We start from the raw sequence: 21,529 nt of genomic DNA, 5'->3' as shown, positions 1-21,529 counted from the left end.
CTAGCTGCATGTCTAGCCGCAAGCACCTCTCGTCTCACCACTAGTGACTGCACCCCCAAGCCTCCAAGCCGGGTCGGCTGACACACGACCTCCCACGCCAACAGGTCGATACCACCTCTACTGATGCTCTTCCCCCCGATAAAGTTTCTAAATAGCTGCTTAAGAGTCTTCAGAAGTGCCACAGGAATGAAGGAATTGGATAAAAAGTATAAAGGGATCGAGAAAAGAACTGACCGAACCAAAGTGATCCTATCCATCATAAAGAGTGCATGCATCTGCCGACCCTCCAACCTGTGCCTGATGCTCAGGTCAAGGGAGGAATAATCCCTGCTCCGCACCTGCTGACCAAAAATCGGGATCCCTAAATATCTCAGTGTGCCCTCCTACTCCTCCACTCTCAAGATCTCCAATATCAAATTCTTTACTGCCAACCTGATCTTCGGACTAAAATAAATAGCTGACTTCGACAAAAGACAATCATCAGTGAAAAGTAAATGAGAAATCGGCGTGGCCCCCGCCACCAGCCTATAAACCTCCAACTCCTGAGTGAGTGCAGCACGTCTAAGAGATTTGGAAAGCGCATCTGCACAAATAATAAAGAGCATGGGGAAAAGGGGACAACCCTGGCGCAACCCTCCAGAGGACTCGAAGAAACAGGACGGCGTGCCGTTCACCAATATGGCAAAGAAGGGAGCCCTAACATAGCCCATAACCCATCTAATCCATATCTCATGAAAGCCAAACTCCTGCAAAGCCTGCTGCACAAAATTCCGTCTCACCCTGTCATAGGCCGTCTCCATATCGAGCTTAACCCCCATCAAGCTCCTCCTCATCGGGGCCCTGCGAAGGTCAAACATAAACTTCTGGGCAATCAGCACATTATCAGAGATGCTTCGCCTGCCTATATTGAAGGCTCCCTGCTCCGGACTGATCAATCTCGGAAAAATATCTCTCAACTTAACTGCAAGTATCTTCATCGTAGCCTTGTACATGGTCGTACACAGGCTAATCGGACAAAAATGACTCGGCTTAGAAGCATCCTGCCACTTCGGTATCAAGATAATGAAGGTCCTCTGCCAGTCAGTAGACATCACAGCCATGCTGAAGAACTGCTGAATGGCCGCCGTCACATCCTGTCCAACTATTATCCAGTATCTCCGAAAAAGTAATGGTGGAAAACCATCCACCCCCGAAGTCTTATCTTTTTCCTTTCAAAGCAATATTTATGCTCAATGATTTCATTACTGGATAACAAGGATTCTTTTTTTTAAGGCCCAGTTGAAACGATAGATTGTCTGTGACCTTTGAAAGGTATACTCTATGTCATGTCAATTCATAAACGTGAACAGCAACCATTCTTTGTGGAAATAGAGGAATTCCTCCTTCACAATTATTGGCTGAAATTTGTCCATTATTGCATACGAAAATTATTATAATTCCTGCAATCAATGACACCGATTACATTTTTAGGCCAGATATGCGTACTCAAACAAACTATGGAAATAAGTTCCCTGCGGTAGAAGCACGGCACCTTTCACAAGTCAAAATCTTCCCGTCGCCAGCCATGTAGAGCTGAGCATTTCCCAAGCAGGAAGGATCTTACAAATTTTATAGATTGGCAGCTTCCCAAAGAGTGGTTGACCCCAATCCCTAGCCAACGAACCCATGGCTTCAGTTCTCCTCCCCTTCATCCGCTCCCTGCTCTTTTCCTTGCTTCTGTCTTGCAATCCGTATGCCGTCCACGGAGGAGCAAACAGCCATCATGTCCTTGGATCCGACTCTTTGAAGCCGGCAACTGCCTGCTCCAAACCCAAAGGTTAACACTCTCTTAACGCTAGCAGTTAATTGATTGCTTTTGGCTTTTGACTCCTCACCCATAAGTACCCTATTTTATAAGAATCCGGGCTAGCCTCCTCTTGCTTCGAAAAAGCAAACTAAAGTCGAACGAGTGCATGAAATAACCTTAATAGTTGGTGGTGGGGAACATTGTCCAACATCGGCTAGCAGCGGAAAGATTCTGTACCTTATAATGAGGAGGATGAAGCTCTTTTCTCACGAGGGCCTTTTTTATGGGACAAAATCATGAGGGTCGGAGCAGTACCTACGCGGACCCCCATGGCATACGGCCCAGAGGCAGTACCTATGCGGACCCACTGGCGTGCAGGCGCGCCCAAAGCGGACAATACCTTGTGGGGGACGCGATCTCTTTCTCTGCCCGACCGGTGTGGGCTATGCTGTTGCGCGGGCCCAAAAAACCCCGCAACAGATGGTGCCGTCTGTGGGAAGCGCCCCCTTGCCGCAGGCTACCCGAGACTAGGAGGCTCACTGAACCTTCCCGCTGGGGGGCTATGTTGTGGGGGGGGCCGAACATAATCCTACATCGGCTAGCAGCGGAAAAGTTCTGTGCCTTATAATGAGGAGGGTGAAGCCTTTTCCTCACGATGGCCCTTTTTGTGGGACAAAACCGTAAGGGTCGGGGCAGTACCTACGCGGACCCCATAGCGTACGGTCCAGGGGCAGTACCTACACGGACCCCCTGGCGTGCAGGCGCGCCCAAAGCGGACAATACCTCGTAGGGGACGCGGTCTCTTTCTCTGTCCGACCGGTGTGGGCTATGCTGTTGCGCGGGCCCAAAAAACCCCGCAACAGTGAGCATAATAAATTATAATTGAGGGCGGGGATAAGGTTGTATACATCTGACCTTTGGGAGTTACTAAGGCGCTCTTTATGGTATTCAATCATAGTTCATGCTGATATATCAAGGTCTAAGGTAATGAGTAGAATAATGTTTAACCTCTCTTTCCGTATTTTTTGCGTAAACATCAAGGGTTTGTACGATAACTTTTATTTATTTATTTATTATGTTTTGTGGTGAGCATTCTATGTTAGGAACTATTTAGGGTCTTTATCTATATTTCTGTTGTTGGGTGGATTGAAATAATATTTAAATACAAATCTCCATCATAGGTTAAAATGATATTTTTGGCACTGCGAGTGATTATGGCAAGATTTAGAATTTTTATATTATTTTAGGATTAAAAATTTATGTATTCCACTTGATTGTTGAAAGTGCTAGTTTGTCGTAAACTTTTTGACGCGCTATTTCACCTGCGGACCAAGTGCAAGTCTGAAGATAGCAAAGATAATTCACGGATTACGAATATTATGTATAGTTATATTATTCATGAATTATAATATTAATAACTACAGACAGTGTCTCTATGAATATACAAACAGTTTTTCTCCAAATTATAGTGTTTGTTGGTGGGTATGCATGGACTATATGTCGGGAAGAATGAAAGAATCATCTGGATACCTTTGTTTTTTTGGCAATCATCATCAAATTAAAATCTAAAGCAAAGAAAATTTGGGAATATCTCATGAAGATTCTTTAGCAGTGGTTACCACTAGACTTGCTCGTTAGACAGGCTGGACCTAGCTTAGCACTAAGTATGACCAAAATTAGCCAGATCCAAGCTTCGACCTTTGGATTGGACCTTCGATTTTTCTTGGACCTAGGGAGCTGCGTACCTATTAATTTTTAGCCCACCAAAAATGGATCCGACCCTTTTTTTTTTTCTTTGAATAAAAATTGGTGAAAACAGTAAAGAAGCGATTTTCATTTATAAATTTGGTGATTTTTTTTTTTTGTGGTTGGGATTGACACACCTTTAGATAGACGACGCCGACGGCTTATAGGGCTAGTGGTTGGCGACATCGGCCTAGGAGAAGAGAGTGGAATTGCCGCCGATGAGACGGACGTTGGCGGCTCTAGCGGAGGAAGGCCTTCACAGCTGTGAATCTTGAAGTAGGATCGATGTAAACACGAGTCTAACCTATTTGGAGGGTAAGCTGAAATTTCAAATCGTAGATATATCAGGCTTTAAATCTTGATCTAGATTCGTTCAAAATGCTTTGGGTTCGGATGAGCCATCCCGTATTGAAACAATTAATCACCAATGAGCTCATGAGATATTTATGTGAGTATGCGAGGGCTCATGCGAGCATGTATTTATTCCAACATTTATGAGATTTTGAGTACTTAGATAGATCGAAGGAATCCCACAAAATACTTTTTGATTTAGCTTTTTGGTGTAGGTCCTAAGTTGTTACAAATAGTATCAAAGCGAATCCGGCCCATAATTTATGTGGATTAAGGAATACTGTAGCACGGGCTCATTGGAGTTGATTATAGGCCAATCATGGGGCTTGTGATTAAATTTAAATAGATTTGGATTTTTAATCTGACGAGGACGTCAAAGCGTAAATAGAGGGAGAATGTCAGTGAGGATTCATGCAGACGTGTACTTAATCCTATATCGATTTTTTGTCGAAGAGATTTTGGATGACATGATCTAGAAAAAAAAAAAACTTCCCACAGCTTGTACTAAGCCTCGGTCAAAAACTATGTATTTCCTTTTCTTTATTTTTTTCTTAACTTCTTAATTTCAGGGTCAAACCGGACCTTGCTGGCCGTAACCCACCGACACGGTCCCTGTTCACCAATCCCTAGCAAGACGCGCCCAACACCGGGTGAAATCCTGCGCCTAGACCAACTGCGCCTCAATTATCTCCAGCAAATGGCATCATCACATGGCTCCAGAGACACCCGGGTACAGGAATCCCAGACAAGCCTTCCGGCAAAACTTGGTACTGCACTGGGTTCTGCTGAATACGTCGTGACGGTCGGCTACGGCACACCCGAGCAAGACCAGACTGTGAACTTCGACACTGGAAGTGATATCAGCTGGATCCAATGCCAGCCATGCCCGGACTGCTACCCACAACAAGAAAATTACTTCAATCCACCTCAATCTTCTTCCTATGCCTCAATCCCCTGCAGCTCTCCCGAGTGCTCACTGTCCTCCGAACTTTATTGCCCCAACCCTACCTGCATGTATAACGTCACCTATGGGGATAATTCCACAACTGCAGGATACTTGAGCCGTGAAACGCTGACACTATCTCCTTCCGACGCGGTCTCAGGCTTCATTTTTGGGTGCGGCCAATCCAACAAGCGCTTGAATGGAACGTTGGCTGGGTTGATGGGGCTCGGTCGAGGCAATCTCTCTTTAGTGTCCCAAACATCTCAGAAATTTGGCAATGTATTCTCCTACTGTCTCCCACCTACAGAAAGCTCTGCAGGCTACCTGACATTTGGCGAGCCCGCGCCTTCGGACACCATTTCATACACACCGATGCATACCGATCCAAGCAATCCCACCTTCTACTTCGTTAATTTGATAGCAATAAGCCTCGGGGGCCAGCAGCTGGCGATCCAGCCTTCGGTCTTCTCGTCCACTACCTTTTTCCTAGACTCGGGAACCGTGATCACCAGGCTACCTCCCTCGGCCTATCAAGTCCTGAGGTCTGCTTTCCAGAGCTCCATGATGAATTACACAATGAGAGGGTCGTCTGGAATACTTGATACTTGCTATGATGAGAATGTGGATATAAAGCCGGCACCGGTTGCACTGCACTTCGAAGGGAATGTCACATTGAACCTCGATGATTCAGGCATCCTCTTTGATAACTGCCTAGCTTTCGCAGGACATGAGAAGGACAGCGATGGAGGCATCATTGGTAACGTGCAGCAACGCACATTCGAGGTGGTTTATGATCTGGCAGCAGAGAAAATCGGGTTACAGCCCAATGCTTGCAACTGATAAGAACTATTCCCCTGCTATAAGTCTAGTAAGTATCCATGGAATAAAGTGGAGGGGTATTAAAGTGGAAGTAATCCCCTGTTAAGCTAAGCATTAGTAGAACTCCTAGAATATTTTTTGAGTATCGGTGTGTCATGGCTGCTAAGAAATAGCGAATAATAGTGAATAAAGATGCATAATACTCTTGTTATACAAATTATGTATCTAGTCTACTAGAGTAGAACAGTTACGTCACATATTCAAGCTGCTTATTAATTGATAAATGTAATAACAAGTAACAACCATTCTAATACATTGCTCTATACATTGTTATATCCAAGTCCATGGTGATATGAACATGATCCTACTCCCAGTTTTTGTGAATCCACAATAATCGATATTTGGGTAATGTTTATTGACAAAGTGGTCATTGATGGGCGTAAGTTGGATATGTAAACAAAGTGGTCCATTCAAACTTAACAAATTTTCATCACTTCCAGTAACCAGACAGCATAATAAACCTGCAACTGCATATTTAGAAATAGATGTCCTGAAAACTCCATTTTGGGTGAAGTCAATCAGCATTCTCTCTCACATGCAAGACACACTGTTCATGCCATGTTTAACACCATCTCCTGTTCATACTTATCTCCTATTGAAGTTCATCTCATGTTTCCCACCATATTTTTGATTTTGATTACTAAGAATCCAATCATCACCATAACTTCCATATCTGCAGGCTATGGACTATGGTACTAAACTGAAGCCTCCATTTGGAAGCTTGCAGCACACCCATTGCTTCTCATTACATCATTCTATGCCACTTTTAAGAATATAACCAAAACTAGAGTGTTCATGAAACGGATCGGGACTTAATTACTAGATTTGCATTATGCATTGCCAACATAAAAATCACATAGAGAGAACAAAATGCAGCAGGTGCTCTCAGGCATCCTTGAAACTTCAATAAAGAATAAGTTTATGGCTAAGAGAACTAGAAAAGGTTTAACCTTCTGAAATTGGTAACCCAAAATTTTGAAGACCCAAACATTGATCTAATGTAACTAACAAAACTTGGATAAGCCTAGGAAGCTTCACTGTAAATTTATTTTGCCATCTTAGAAAGGAGCATTGTGTGAAAAGCATCTTGTTGTAAACTCTCAGGAATACTGAATAAAACAAACAGAGACCATGTCAACAAATACCCCATGTTTTCCTGCTAAATGAATTTTGGTCCACGATCAACTGAATTCTTGTTCACAGCATATGATTAAAGATTTATACCTGCCTAGAAAGCATCATTTGCGAGACAACTCTTGCTTGCAGCATATAGTAGAATGCATGTCAACTAGAAAGCATTTTTTTGCAAACTAAGCAGCAAACAGGGACATCCTAGTGTCTAAGATAAAAAGAAACCACCTTCTAAAGCCTATTTATCAGCCTAGAAAAGACAGTAAGTAGAGAAGAACCAGGAGATACATGTAATTGAAGACTTCGAGCAACAACAAGATAATAATCCCTAGAAGATCATTTGGAATTTTGGAACACTAGAACATCACAAAGGTCTATGTATGAAAAAAGTAAAAATATAAAGACCTGCAGCGGTAGCTAACGAAGAAGGTGACAGAACATTGCAAAATAAAAGGTTCAACACACCACAAAATTGTCAAGCTCTATATGAGCTGACTGAATTTTTTAACTTCTTAGGAAATACCAGGGCATGTAGTCTAGATTTAGATTAGTCAACCTCCTCCATCTTGCTGCCCTCTGCATCAGCATCCTCCAGCGAAGGCATGTCAGTATCTGCATCCACTGTCTCATCCTCATCAATGCTGAGACCCAATTTCAGCATGCGGTGGATCCTGTTGCCAAACGTGTTGGGGTCCTCAAGGCTGAAGCCGGAGGTGAGAAGAGAAGTATCAAATAGCAGCAGGACAAGGTCCTTCACAGATTTGTCATTCTTGTCTGCCTCTGCCCGCTTCCTCAACTCCTCCATGATAGGGTTCTCTGGGTTAATCTCCATCGTCTTCTTGCTGGACATGTAGCCAGCCATGCTCGAGTCCCTCAGGGCTTGGGCCTTCATGATCCTCTCCATGTTGGCAGTCCAACCATATTCACCCGTGACAAGACAGCAGGGAGAATCAACCACATGATCAGACACCACAACCTTCTCCACCTTGTCACCCAGCACTTCTTTGATGACTTTGCACAAGCCCTCAAATTTCTCCTTGAGGGCTTCCTTCTTTTTCTTTTCATGCTCGCTCTCATCAAGCTTCAATCCCTCCTTCGTTGCAGACACCAATTTTTTCCCCTCAAACTCCTTCAGCTGACCCACAGCATACTCATCAATTGCATCAACCATGAAAAGGATCTCATAGCCCTTCTTCTTCAGCCTCTCCAGGAATGGGGAGTTCTCCACGGCCTTTTTGCTCTCACCAGTAATGTAGTAAATGTCGTTCTGGCCCTCCTTCATCCTTGTGACATAGTCCTTAAGGCTGGTCATCTCATCACCGCTCTTGGTGGAGTGGTACCTCAGTAATTCTGCAAGCTTTGCTCTGTTCTGTGAGTCCTCATGCATGCCAAGCTTGAGGTTCTTAGAGAATGCCTCATAGAACTTGTTGTAGTCCTCCTTGTTTTCAGCAATCTCAAAGAACAATTCGATGCACTTCTTGACCAAGTTCTTGCGGATAACTTTAAGGATCTTGTTCTGCTGGAGCATCTCTCTAGAGATGTTCAGGGGAAGATCCTCAGAGTCCACAATTCCCTTAACAAAACCCAAATACTCAGGAACCAGTTCCTCACAGTTGTCCATAATGAAGACACGACGAACATAAAGCTTAATGTTGTTAAGCTTCTTCCTGGTATCAAAAAGATCAAAAGGAGCTCTCTTGGGCACGAAAAGGATGGCCTTGAATTCCAGCTGGCCCTCCACAGAGAAATGCTTGACAGCCAAGTGCTCCTCCCAATCGTTTGTTAGACTCTTATAGAAGGCAGCATACTCTTCCTTGGTGATCTCTTCGGGCTTCCTCATCCAGATTGGCTTTTGCTTGTTGACCAAAGACCACTCATGTGACACCTCCTTGATCTTCTTCTTCTTCTTTTCCTTCTCTTCCTTCTCTTCATCAACATCTTCCACCTTGCCTTCCTCAGCATCTTTCTTCTCCTCCTCATCCTCATCATCAGAAATTTCCTTCTCAGTAGTCTTCTCAGTCCACAGGGAGATGGGGTAGCTGATAAATTCTGAATGCTTCTTGACCAGATCTTTGAGGCGGCGCTCCTCAAGGTACTCCAACTGCAATAAAACCATGGCAAAGCATAACAGACAGTTATTTTCAACGGGAAAAGGATAAGCACATATCTATAGAGAAGAAAAAGGAACTTGAAAAGCCATATGTGACCATGGTAACAAGGCAACAGAAAGCCCAAATTTACGAGAACAAAAAAGCTTAGACAGTTTTTGATAAAAAAAAAAGCTAGAAAAGTTTTCTGTTGTCCATATCAAGATAAGTATAACAACGAACAATGAGCATTTGCACATCACATTAACTTCAAACAGGCCATAAAGCTGTACATTTTCTTGCAACATGATAAATATAATAAAACTTATACCAATCAACAATGAAAAACAAAAAGAAGCATGCATGTAAGAAGCAGCTTTCAAATCCATATAACATAAACACATAGCATGCATAACTATATCAGTGCCTATCCCCCGATGTTGTTGATAAACACTACAGGGTGTTACAGATCCGTTATAACTTGTCACTGAGTTTATGATGGAAAGTTAGTCACAGAAAACCTCAAACTCTGATGCATCGTAATCTGATCCACGCAAGCAACCATAAATATGTGGCAAAAGGCTTGTTTCGAAGCAACATTCATGGCATGCATTGGCGGTGTTACATCATGATCATAAGCAAGCGGCTTTTTAATGGAAGAGTAGCTGATAAATTGGAATTTTTTGGAATAATCTTTATTTCAAAATCATTTATTTTGATAAGATCCTATTATAATTATAGCAAAAAGCCCATAAAAAATTTCAGGCTATGGCCATAAATTTCAATACCTGATCATCCTTGAGGAAAAGCGTGATCTTGGTGCCCCGTCCGAGATTCTCCCCAGAGGTATCCCTGGTCACGGTGAAGGACCCACCAGCCTGCGACTCCCAAACGTACTGCTCATCATCATTGTGCTTCGTAGTCACAACCACCCTCTCGGCCACGAGGTAAGCAGAGTAGAACCCCACTCCAAACTGCCCAATCATACTGACATCGGCCCCGGCCGCGAGCGCCTCCATGAACTCCTTGGTGCCGGACCTGGCAATGGTACCGAGATTGTTGACCAGATCGGATTTGGTCATGCCGATACCGCTGTCGATGATGGAGAGAGTGTTGGAGGCCTTGTCGGGGACGATGTGGATGAAGAGCTCCGGCTGGGCATCGAGCTTGCTCTTGTCCGTGAGGCTCTCAAACCGGATCTTGTCCAAAGCCTGTTAGGGTCTCTGATCAGTAAGAAAGAACGAATCGAAGGATAAAAATAAAGAGATCCAGGGTTAGAGATCGAGAGAGAGAAGGACTCACATCGGAGGCGTTGCTGATAAGCTCGCGGAGGAAGATCTCCTTGTTGGAGTAGAAGGTGTTGATGATGAGGCTAAGGAGCTGGTTGATCTCCGCCTGGAATGCGAAGGTCTCTGTCTCCGCCGCCATGGCGAATGAACTTGAGGAGAGACGGCTTGAGAGAAATGAAGAGTAGAGAGGTACCGTGGCGAGCGGGCGAGAAGAGTTCGCGAGGTATTTAGGGCTTGCGAGGGGTGTGATTTATATAGGGGCGAAGGGGTGCTTCCAGATTGTTCTATTAGGCTAGTTTCCTGAAGTTTTGATTCTTCTTAGCCGTTGATCTAAACGTAGGCATTCTGTTTTGGATTTGACTGGCCGGGCCTTTCAAGCCTTTTGGGATTTTTATTTATTAGGAAAACAAAAATCTTTATTGGATTCTATTTTCCGCCGGCCTTTAAAGATCCTCTCTGGTTCACGATAGTGTTTTTGAAAATATATTTATTGTTTGATAACTATATTTTTAAAATATTATAAAATTTTAATATATATTTAATAAATAAATTAAAAAAACACTTTTAGTGTAATAAAGTTTAATAAATATAATATATATTAATATATAAATATATAATATAGTATAATAATACTATAATGTAATATAATATTATTATAATATAGTAATATAATATTATATACTATAGCATAATAATTTAATATAATATTAAATTATTAAACATAATACATCAATATATTATGTTATAATGTAATATAATATTATATTTATAGTATAATACAATAATAAAGGTATACAATATTATAATTATAAGCGTAAATTAATTTTCATCCTTCCGATGGCTGTGGCATAATTAACATAATATTAAATTATTTAACATGGCATATTAATTTATTATGATATAATATAATATAATATTATACTTATGGTATAATACAATAATAAAGATATAAAATATTATAATTATTAGCATAAATTAATTTTCCATCCTTTCGATAACCAATTTATAATAAAGGGACATTTAATAAAACATCTCCCAAAAAGATGTTTTAGTTTTCTCGCAAAGCTAAAACAGCTTTTCAAAATTTTTACCAAACACCCTAATTTCATCTAAAATTGCTTTTGGAGGACCTGTTGAGTGATTGTTGTTCCCCTATTTGATTTTGATGAGCCCAAAACACTTGAGTATGTTTCATATTATACTAATAAATTCAAGTAAGTGTTTCAAGGAATATATTGTTAAATATGCTAGAATGACTTAGAAAATGGTTCAAGGATTTTAAGTTCAGTCTTTACAAAGTTTGGAACCATTTTGATTTTCGCCTTACACTTGAGTTGACTCCGAAGATTTTCGAGTCGACTCTGGCACAAAGGCTGTTATCTGGCACGCCCTCGAGTCGACTCCCAGCTTGAGCGAGTCGACTACTGACGGATAGGCAGAGAGCAGAATTTCTGAGTGTAGAGTGCGAATCGACTCCGACTGAAACCGAACCGACTCTTGGAGCAAAGACAGAGAAGTATTTTCTAAGGTACAGTGCCCGAGTCGACTCCAACTGTGGGCGAGTCGACTCCTGCGAAAAGACAAAAAGCCCATTTTCAAGCCAACTAATACTGAATTAACTCCAGCTGTGGATGAGTTGACTCCGACAAGAATGACAGAAGAATGTTTTCTGAGGCACTGAGATCAAGTCGACTCCTGTTAAGGCTAAGTCAACTCTAAGGACCAAGTCAGAGATCAAGTCTTTAAAGCTTCAGATACCGAGTCTACTCCAGCTGTGGACGAGCCGACTCCGACAAGAAGGACAGAAAGTCAATTTCTAATACCCTGAGGCTGAGTCAACTCCAGCTGTGATCGAGTCGACTCCAATGCGAAAAGACAGAAAATCAGTTTCTGATACACTGAGACCGAGTCGATCCTGAAGGTCGTGAGCCGTCTCCCACTTTTGGCGAGTCGACTCCGGAATGTCGTGAGCCGTCTCCTGAAAGAGTGCCTGTACAGTACTTCTAAATATAACGTGAGCGAGTCGACTCTCGAAGAATACGAGTCGTCTCCAGTTTCAACCAAGCCATCTCCAAGTCGTGCGAGTCGACTCTGATCTCAACGGATATATTGTCAGGCTGCACAGTTATGTTAGAACGGCTCTTTCACCTCTTCCAATGGCTATTTTTTGAAATTTAAAGCTCTGAAAAGTAGTTATAAATAAAGTAGAGACAAGAATACAACAACCAACTAAGAGGATTAAAAGTTAACAACCACCAAAGAAGAGTTAGAGCCTTTCCAAAGAGAAAAGAGCAATAGCTGCGCGCCTACATCGATTTCAGAAGTATTCCTCACATTCAATGCTCAATTTATTGATCCTCAACCACTGGAATATTGAAGAGAGGATCCAAAAAAGGAGAAGCAACATCTTCCTTCAGCAAAAATCTATTTGAAAGCTTCTCCCTTTTCATATTGCTTATATTGTTAAATCTGTTTTTTTAGAAGTTGTAACTACTAAACACTTATACTCTGATTTAGTTACTTGATTCAATCAGAGGATTGAATCAAGGGGATTGAGGTTTGTTGGTGAGCCAGTGCAAACCAACGTTGTAAGGTTGTAGTTGGTGAGCTCGGGAAAACCAACTGGGTTGAATTGTGAGCCCGGAAAAACAATCGATTTGGTTCTAGTCGGTGAGCCTGTGAAAACTGACCGAGTTTGTTGTGATCTTGTGAAAACAACAAGTTAGGTTGTGAGCTTGTAAAACAACCAGGTGTAATCCTAGGAATTATAGTGAACTCCCAAGTGAGGCTTGGGGAGTGGACGTAGGAGCAGGGTTGGCTCCGAACCACTATAAAAATTCATGTGTTTGTGTTGTGGTTTTTTGAGCATCTCTTCTTTATTGCCTTCTTTATAGGTTGATTAATCTCTTGAGTTTAAAATCAAGAAAGCTTTCACAATTCATATTAGATTAATCCAAAAAAAAAATCTAAGTTTTATTTAGTACCCAATTCACCCTCTCCCCCCTCTTGGGTTATCTACTAGTGTTGCCCAGATAGACAACCCAAGAGGGGGGGGTGAATTGGGTTTTTAATATAATTTGGCTAATTAAAACTTTGTGGATGATTAATTAAAAACTATAGCAAGTTATTTAATTAACGCCTAGTGCTGTGAGTAATGTGCGGGGAAGAAGATGAGAGACAATGCACTACAAACACAAAATTTTATAGTGGTTCGGAGCTAACCCTTGCTCCTACGTCCACTCCCCAAGTCTCACTTGGGAATTTCACTATAACCCCCTTGGATTACAGCCGGTTGTTTTGCAAGCTCACAACCAAACTTGTTGTTTTACGAGCTCACAACGAACTCGGTCGGTTTTCCCAGGCTCACCGACTAGAACCAACCCCGATTGTTTTCCCGGGCTCACAATCAAACCCTTACACACGTTGGTTTTAACTTGGCTCACCAACCAACCTTAAACCCCTTGATTCAATCCCCCGATTGAATCAAGTAAATACAAGAGATAGAAGAAAACAGAAAATAGCTTCTCAAAAAGCAGATTTAAGACAATATAATCGTAAAGGAGTTAGAAGCCCTCAAACGCTTTTAAGCTGGTGAAGAGGTATGGCTTCTGGAACTCCGGTCTCCTCTTGAAAGAGTGGTCGACTTGAATGCAGGAGGAGGAAGCTTTGATTGTTGGGAAGAAGTTGTTGGAGCAGTAAATGCAGATCTCCCCTTTTTCGTTTAAGAGCACTTGGAGAGCTTGAAAACTTGAATGCTTGGAGTGGAATGTCTGTTTTTTCCTTTGCTACAGTCCTCTGTGGCTATTTAAGCCAATCCCCACGGAAACTAGCCGTTACTCTGCTTTTTCTGGCCGTTCTGCATACTCTGCGCAGCCTGACAATATGACCGTTGGTGGGTTGGAGTCGACTCGCGCGATCAGGAGTCGACTCGGCTGTAGCAGGAGTCGACTCACGCTTTTCCGGAGTCGACTCGGCAACTGTTCCAAATTTGAATTAAAGTTGTCGTCTTGACTGGGAGTCGACTCGTCTTGACTTGGAGTCGACTCGCCAACTTCTGGAGTTGACCTGGCAATTTTTGGAGTCGGCTCATCCACTGAAGTCCGTGGATCCAAATTTGAATTTTGTCCACTCGAGTCGACTCGACTGTCCTGGGAGTCGACTCGAATCTCAGAGCCCGAACTCTCGATTCTCTGTCGTTTGGCTCATCCAGTCTTGGAGTCGACTCGAACCTCCTTGGAGTCGACTCGGCTCTCAGTTTCCGAAAGTTGGTCTTCTGCCTTTTGACGTGTAGCTTGTCTTGGAGTCGACTCGAGCTGTCTGTGAGTCGACTCGAATCTCAGAGGCAGTAACATGGTCTTCTGTCTGTTGATGGTCACTCAGTCTCGGAGTCGACTCGTGTACTGCGGGAGTCGACTCGAATCTCAGAGTCCGAAAATCGTTCTCTGACTTTTTTCTTGTGTTCCTCTGAGAGTCGACTCTTACCTTCTTTGGAGTCGACCTGCCAACCATCGGAGTCGACTCGCGTTCCGCTGGAGTCGACTCGAATCTCAGACCCGAAAACTGCTCTCTGACTTTTCTGCCTGTGACTGCTTGGAGTCGACTCTTACTTCCCTGGAGTCGACTCGGTGAACATTGGAGTCGACTCGCGCACTTCAGGAGTCGACTCGTTGACAGGTTCTGAGATGAAGCTTTCTGTTCTTCTTTCTGTTCTCAGTCGGAGTCGACTCGTACTAATCTGGAGTCGACTCGAGCTCATGCCAGTGAACTTGATACGCTTGGAGTCGACTCGTGATACTCGGGAGTCGACTCGAGTCTCAGACATTGGTTCATGCAGACTTCTTAACTTATCCAAAATACTATGAACCAAGTCTAGAAACACTTGGACAGAATTTTCACTGAAACACTCAATTGAATTCATTAGTAATCACAAGATATACTCAATTGCTTTGAGCTCATCAAAATCAAATGGGGTTTTAATCAATCACTCCACAATCTCCCCCTTTTTGATGATGACAAAACTTTGAGTATATGTAAAATAAATTGCTCATAAAACAATGAAGTAAAATCCATAAATGAATTCAAATGTCTGATAATTTAATTTATCCAAGTTTGAAAGGAGTGAAACATTAAATTTCGAAGTTAAAGCTCCCCCTTTCATTTGGAATTATATAAGCCTACATATTATGCAATCAATTGTTTGGCTTATATGTCATTAATGATTTAGCTTGATTAAAATTCAGATTCTCCCCCTCAACATATGCATTCAACTATGTTTTGATTCTCTAAATTTCCTTTTAATGCTTTGAAGTTTTTGAACTGAATTTTATCTTTTTAGAGGGAAAATCTGTCAATTTGTTCTTGAGTAGGATTCAGCTAATCTCCGAATATCCCTTGAATAGATTCTGAAGATTACTCCATTAGGAGCCCCAAAAGAGAGATAATGAGCCTCAAGGTACCGAATCCACTTAGAACAAATTTGTGTGTGTTTTTAAGAGTTTATCGTTATATTTATTTCCATTGATTTCTTTTACATATTTTTTTAATATTTCTCCCCTTTTACATATTTTACCATATTTTATACATATTTCTCCCCCTTTTTGTCATCATACCAAAAAGGAGGTAATCACACACAATCAATGGCACAATCAACAAATGGCACATCAAATGGCACATAATTGAAGATAAAATGTCTACTCATTGTATTGATATGAATGTGAATACATTTGAGAATACAATAAATAAAGCAAAACAAGACAAAACACAAAAACATCTATGGCCTCCTCGAGGATGAGGCTCCCCCTCTCGAGGATGCATCTCCTCCTATGGAGGATGTGGCTCCTCCTCTCGAGGATGTGGCTCCTCCTCTCAATCGGCTCTGCTCCATGAGGAGGGTGACTGCATCTGTCACATGGCCAAGCTGTGCGATGATAGACGTGGTGGCTCTGCTATGTGTAGTGGAGAGCTCTGTCACCGACGCCTGAAGCCCAGTCACCGATGTCTGAAGTGCGTCCAGCTTGTCGATGAGTACATTCGACAAGCGCTCGGCCCCCTCGGTGGTGGTGTGCATGTCACGACCTATCTCCTCTCGCATCTGTCGAGTGGAGCTCGTGACCTCACTCATGCTGTGGAACTGGGCCTGGACCAAACTCCGGATATTGTAGATCTCTTCCCGTACATGAGCCGTCATGTCAGTCACGGCTGTCAAGGAAGGGACCAACTGAGAAGATACGGGTGCAGGAGTGGGAGCAGGCACCGCACCTCGGAGCTCCCGAAGCAGCTCGTCCCTCAGATCTCGGACGATCTCCTGCCGCAGCTCCCGGAGCTGCTCTGGATCAATCCGAACCTCCATAGATGGTGTAGCTGAGGAGGAAGGTCCGGCAAAGGTGGTAGGAGCAGGAGGAGTGGATGGGAGGTCTGGATGGTCTGGAAGGTCTGGGTAGTCTGAATCTGGCTCAGGACTGGGTGATGGTCTGGTGGTCTGAGCAGTGAGAGTAGACTTCCTAACCCAGATCCCTTCTCTCTTCCGAAATCCCATCCTGTGCATAGTCCCGGTACACAAGCGATCAGTCCATCGCAAGGCACGAGAGGGTTCCCTCTCAGAAATGGGAATCTCGTACTGCCTAAAAAGAAGAGTGAATGACATTCCGTATGGGAGTGAGAGCCTAGGTCTATCTAGGGGCTCACACATATACCTATAAATTAGCTTTGGGAAGTTGATCGGGGTGTCCTGAAGGATATAAGACATAATAGCTAAGTCCCTCTCATTCACAAAATCAAATCTCCCTGTCTTAGGGAAGATGGACCTGGACAGAATGCTCAAAAGGATTCTTACTTTAATAGGAAGTGAGCTAGCAGATACCTCATCTAGGGGGGACTGAGGTGGATGCCCTAAGACGACCGTAAGGGCCGCAACTCTATCCTCAGGGTGTGCGGGAGCCACCCCTACTAATGGAAGATGAAGGATATGGGCAATGAGGTCCTCTGTGACACGCAACGGGACACCTACTACCGTACCCTCGATACCTCCATCTCCCCGATGGACGGTACTGTAAAACCCTTGAACTAGGCCAGGATAGGTGGGAAGGTCCAAGGTGAGGAAGTACTCTAGGCCCTGGGCTCTAAGCCTATCGCCTATGGTGAACCCCTCCCGGGAGAGATAGTCGAAATCGACAAACCTCCCGGAGGTGACGGCCTTCCCGGCCAACGGCCTAACGAGAACCACCCTAGGCGGGGACCGATCCGGAGGTGGTTGCCTCGCGGGATCGTGCCGCGCCTTGGAGCGTCGCTCGGGACCGGCCTCGGGACGGGACCTCTTCCTAACGACGGTCTTACGAGGCATCTTGACTTAAACGGGAAGAAAAATACCTAGAGGACGGTGAAGAACCGACAGAGGAAGCTCGGGACGGACCGGAAATGACCTAGGAACGGACGGAAACTCAATGTCCGGCGAAGAATCGACGGAAAAAGGTCTTGGAGACGATCGGGGATGACCTAGGAGTCGGCTCTAGGGCTTTGTGAACAGTGGCGGCTTGAGGAAAAGTGTTTGCGAAACGACAAACCTAGGGTTAAAAAGTCGGATCCCGACTGCGAGTCGACTCCCCTGAGTCGCGAGTCGACTCGACCTCGAGTCGACTCCAGAATATGCGCGAGTCGACTCTCTGTTAGCGCATGTAGACTTCGAGTCGACTCCCGATAGTGTACGAGTCGACTCCCCCTCAGCTGCCAACTTTGCGAGTCGACTCCCGCTAATGCGCGAGTCGACTCCCCCTTAGGAGCCGGCTCTGAAACTTACTCGAGTCGTCTCTAACCTTGGCACGCACCTAAAAACCATGCCATAATCGTGCCAAATGAGGGAAAATCACCTAATTAAGGACTGATTTGATGATCACTGCATAGAAACTCTATTTTAACCTCATTCTAATCATCAAAATCAATTAATCTAGTGAAAAACTCCCACTAGGATGGATCAATCACTCCTAATCCCCTTCTAAGCACACTAAACCTCTCTTCACTTAGGGGTTTTGTAAAAATGTCTGCTAATTGATTATCAGTACACACAAATTGGAGTGACACATCACCATTCAATACATGATCTCTTATGAAGTGATGTCTTATCTCAATGTGTTTAGTTCTTGAGTGTTGAATTGGATTTTTAGTTAGATTTATGGCACTTGTGTTATCACAATTAATGGGAATTTTATCTTGTTTAATGCCATAATCTTCTAATTGTTGTTTAATCCATAAGATTTGAGCACAACAACTCCCGGCTGCAACATATTCAGCTTCTGCAGTGGATAATGCAACCGAGTTTTGTTTCTTGCTAAACCATGAGATTAGGTTTTCTCCTAGAAATTGACAAGACCCGCTGGTACTTTTTCTATCAAGCTTACATCCAGCGAAGTCTGAATCTGTGTACCCTATTAAGTTTAGGCTAGATTCTTTAGAGTACCACAACCCTATGTTCTTAGTTCCAATTAAGTATTTAAAGATTCTCTTAACTGCAGCTAGGTGTGATTCTTTAGGATTAGCCTGATATCTAGCACACATGCACACACTAAACATAATATCAGGCCTACTTGCAGTAAGATACAGTAAAGAACCTATCATACCTCTATAAAGTTTTTGATCTACAGATTTACCTGATTCATCTTGGTCTAACTTGCATGATGAGCTCATGGGGGTGCTGATTGACTTGTTTCCCTCCATATCAAACTTCTTGAGCATCTCCTTGATATATTTTGCTTGATTGATGAAGATGCCTCCTTCAGATTGTTTGATTTGAAGCCCGAGGAAATAGTTCAGCTCTCCCATCATGCTCATCTCAAACTCACTCTGCATCAAATCAGCAAATTCCTCGCAGAGGCGATTGTTAGTAGCACCGAAAATGATATCATCAACATAGATCTGTACTAATAACATATCCTTATTTTTCTTTTTCAGAAATAATGTTGTATCTACATTTCCCCTAGAGAATTCATGTTCTAATAGGAATTTACTAAGTCTCTCATACCATGCTCTAGGTGCTTGTTTTAGTCCATAAAGCGCTTTGTTCAGTTTATACACATGATTAGGGTATTGATGATTTTCAAAACCAGGAGGTTGTTCTACATACACCTCCTCATTAATAAACCCATTTAGAAAAGCACTTTTTACATCCATTTGATATAGCTTGAAGTCCTTAGAGCATGCATATGCTAATAGAAGTCTAATCGCCTCAAGTCTAGCTACGGGAGCAAAGGTTTCATCAAAATCTATGCCTTCTTCTTGATTATAACCCTTTGCTACTAGTCTAGCCTTATTCCTTATAACAATTCCATTTTCATCTAGTTTATTTTTATATATCCATTTTGTACCTATTATTGGATATTCAGAAGGTCTCTCTACTAGATCCCACACTTTGTTTCTAGTAAATTGGTTTAGTTCTTCTTGCATTGCATTTATCCAATTTACATCATTTTCGGCTTCTTCTATATGTTTGGGCTCAAAGTGTGAAACAAAAGCTAGATGGTTGTTCAAATTTCTAAGAGATGCTCTAGTCCTAACCGGTTGTGATGGATCATCTAGAATTAGTTTCTTAGGATGCCCGTGAGCATACCTCCAAGCTTTAGTTAGCCCATGATCCACTATAGACTCTTGGTTTGATGATTCTCCTTCAATCAACTTTTGATTACCATCTTGTAATCCCACCTCATCTATCTTTTCTTCAAGTATTTCAATATCATCATCAAGATTGGCTTTCTTACTAGAGGAGATGTCACTAGAGTCATCAAATACAACATGTATAGATTCTTCTATAACTAGTGTTCTTTTATTAAAGACTCTATAGGCTTTACTAGTTGTAGAATAACCTAAGAATATTCCTTCATCAGATTTAGGGTCAAATTTCCCTAGATTATCTTTCCCATTATTATGTACAAAACACCTACATCCAAAAACATGAAAATAGTTAACCTTTGGTTTTCTGTTTTTCCACAGTTCATAAGGTGTTTTCTTTATGATGGGTCTTAATAGAACTCTATTTAATATATGGCAAGAAGTATTAATGGCTTCTCCCCAAAAGTACTTAGGGAGGTTACTTTCACATAACATCGTTCTAGCCATTTCCTCTAGTGTTCTATTTTTCCTTTCCACAACTCCATTTTGTTGTGGTGTCCTAGGTGCAGAAAAATTATGGGTTATCCCTTTTTTACTACAAAATTCATCAAATAATTGATTTTCAAATTCGGTACCATGGTCACTTCTAATGGCTATGACTGAAGACTCTCTAGCATTTGTTACTTCCTTATGGAACTTTTTAAACATGGAAAATGCTTGGTCCTTATGTGCTAGAAACATGTCCCATGTGTACCTAGAGTAATCATCTACTATGACTAGACCATATTTATTTCCACCTAGGCTTGTTGTTCTAGTTGGACCAAATAGGTCCATGTGTAATAATTCTAGAGGCCTAGAGGTAGAGACACATTTTATGAGTTTAAAAGAATTCCTAGATTGTTTGCCAAATTGACATGCTTCACAGATTTTGTTCTTTTCAAATTTTAACTTTGGCAAACCTATCACGGAATCTCTTTTAACTAATTTAGTTATTGTGTCCATGCTTGCATGACCTAACTTACGGTGCCATAACCAACTAGCATTATTATCTTTAGTTTCATTAACAACTAAACATTGGTTATGTTTTGCAAGGTCTTCTAGGTCTACCACATATACATTTCCACGTCTAATCCCTTTAAAAACTAAACTATTATCATTAGAATTTGTTATAATGCACAGTGATGGTTTAAACATAACATCATATCCTTTGTCACATAATTGACTAATGCTTAACAAGTTATGCTTAAGACCATCAACATATCTAACATTATCTATAAAAGTAGAAGGGGTGATTTGAACTTTACCAATACCAATGATGTGACCTTGGTTGTTGTCTCCAAACGTCACAGCACCTCCCTTCTTAGCTTCAAGGGTGAAAAATTGGTCTTTATCACCCGTCATGTGCCTTGAGCAGCCACTATCCAAATACCAGCAATTTTTGTTGACCTTGGCTGCAAGACACTCCTACACAAGCAAATCATGTCATCTTAGGTACCCAAGTTTTCTTGGGTCCTTCATGGTTAGTCAAGTTGGTTCCTTTTGGAACCCATACCCTTTTAATTTTTCTTTTAGTTTTACTTTTCCTAAAATTACATACATTTGCTTTATGGCCTACTGTACCACAACAAAAGCAGGTTATTTTCTTAGTTTTTGTTTCCCCAGCTTTAACAAAGAAGTTACTAAGAAGTTTTTGCTTATTCCTTGGTTTATATCCTAAACCGGC

At 42.2% G+C, this 21,529-nt stretch overlaps 2 protein-coding genes across 2 annotated transcripts; one reads left to right on the top strand and one right to left on the bottom strand.

The window, feature by feature from the left end:
- The first annotated feature begins 1,658 nt into the window (after window positions 1–1,658).
- On the top strand, window positions 1,659–6,962 carry LOC113461201 (aspartyl protease family protein At5g10770-like). Its single transcript, XM_039117719.1, has 2 exons — window positions 1,659–1,816; window positions 4,453–6,962. The coding sequence occupies exons 1-2, from the start codon at window positions 1,666–1,668 to the stop codon at window positions 5,664–5,666; spliced, it is 1,365 nt and encodes a 454-aa protein (XP_038973647.1). The 5' UTR covers window positions 1,659–1,665; the 3' UTR covers window positions 5,667–6,962.
- A 141-nt stretch (window positions 6,963–7,103) lies between these two features.
- On the bottom strand, window positions 7,104–10,450 carry LOC120105353 (heat shock protein 81-1). The gene is made up of 3 exons (XM_039117718.1): window positions 10,226–10,450; window positions 9,712–10,134; window positions 7,104–8,937 (listed from the first exon to the last, which is right to left on the bottom strand). The coding sequence occupies exons 1-3, from the start codon at window positions 10,349–10,351 to the stop codon at window positions 7,384–7,386; spliced, it is 2,103 nt and encodes a 700-aa protein (XP_038973646.1). The 5' UTR covers window positions 10,352–10,450; the 3' UTR covers window positions 7,104–7,383.
- Between the last annotated feature and the right edge of the window lie 11,079 nt (window positions 10,451–21,529).

This window comes from Phoenix dactylifera, unplaced genomic scaffold (genome assembly GCF_009389715.1).
Source record: "Phoenix dactylifera cultivar Barhee BC4 unplaced genomic scaffold, palm_55x_up_171113_PBpolish2nd_filt_p 000265F, whole genome shotgun sequence".
In the NCBI taxonomy this organism is placed as follows: Eukaryota; Viridiplantae; Streptophyta; class Magnoliopsida; order Arecales; family Arecaceae; genus Phoenix; species Phoenix dactylifera.
The sequence above is the reverse complement of the archived record's forward strand: the minus strand, read 5'-3'. Positions and strand labels throughout refer to the sequence as shown.

What these genes read in the sequence shown, in the direction of transcription:
- LOC113461201 (XM_039117719.1), top strand. Translation starts at nt 1,666, where the DNA reads ATGGCTTCAGTTCTCCTCCCCTTCATCCGCTCCCTGCTCTTTTCCTTG. An exon ending in TGCCTGCTCCAAACCCAAAG is followed by an intron (nt 1,817 to 4,452) that starts GTTAACACTCTC and finishes TCTTAATTTCAG; the next exon opens with GGTCAAACCGGACCTTGCTG.
- LOC120105353 (XM_039117718.1), bottom strand. Translation starts at nt 10,351, where the DNA reads ATGGCGGCGGAGACAGAGACCTTCGCATTCCAGGCGGAGATCAACCAG. An exon ending in TTATCAGCAACGCCTCCGAT is followed by an intron (nt 10,135 to 10,225) that starts GTGAGTCCTTCT and finishes AGACCCTAACAG; the next exon opens with GCTTTGGACAAGATCCGGTT. An exon ending in TTTTCCTCAAGGATGATCAG is followed by an intron (nt 8,938 to 9,711) that starts GTATTGAAATTT and finishes GTTTTATTGCAG; the next exon opens with TTGGAGTACCTTGAGGAGCG.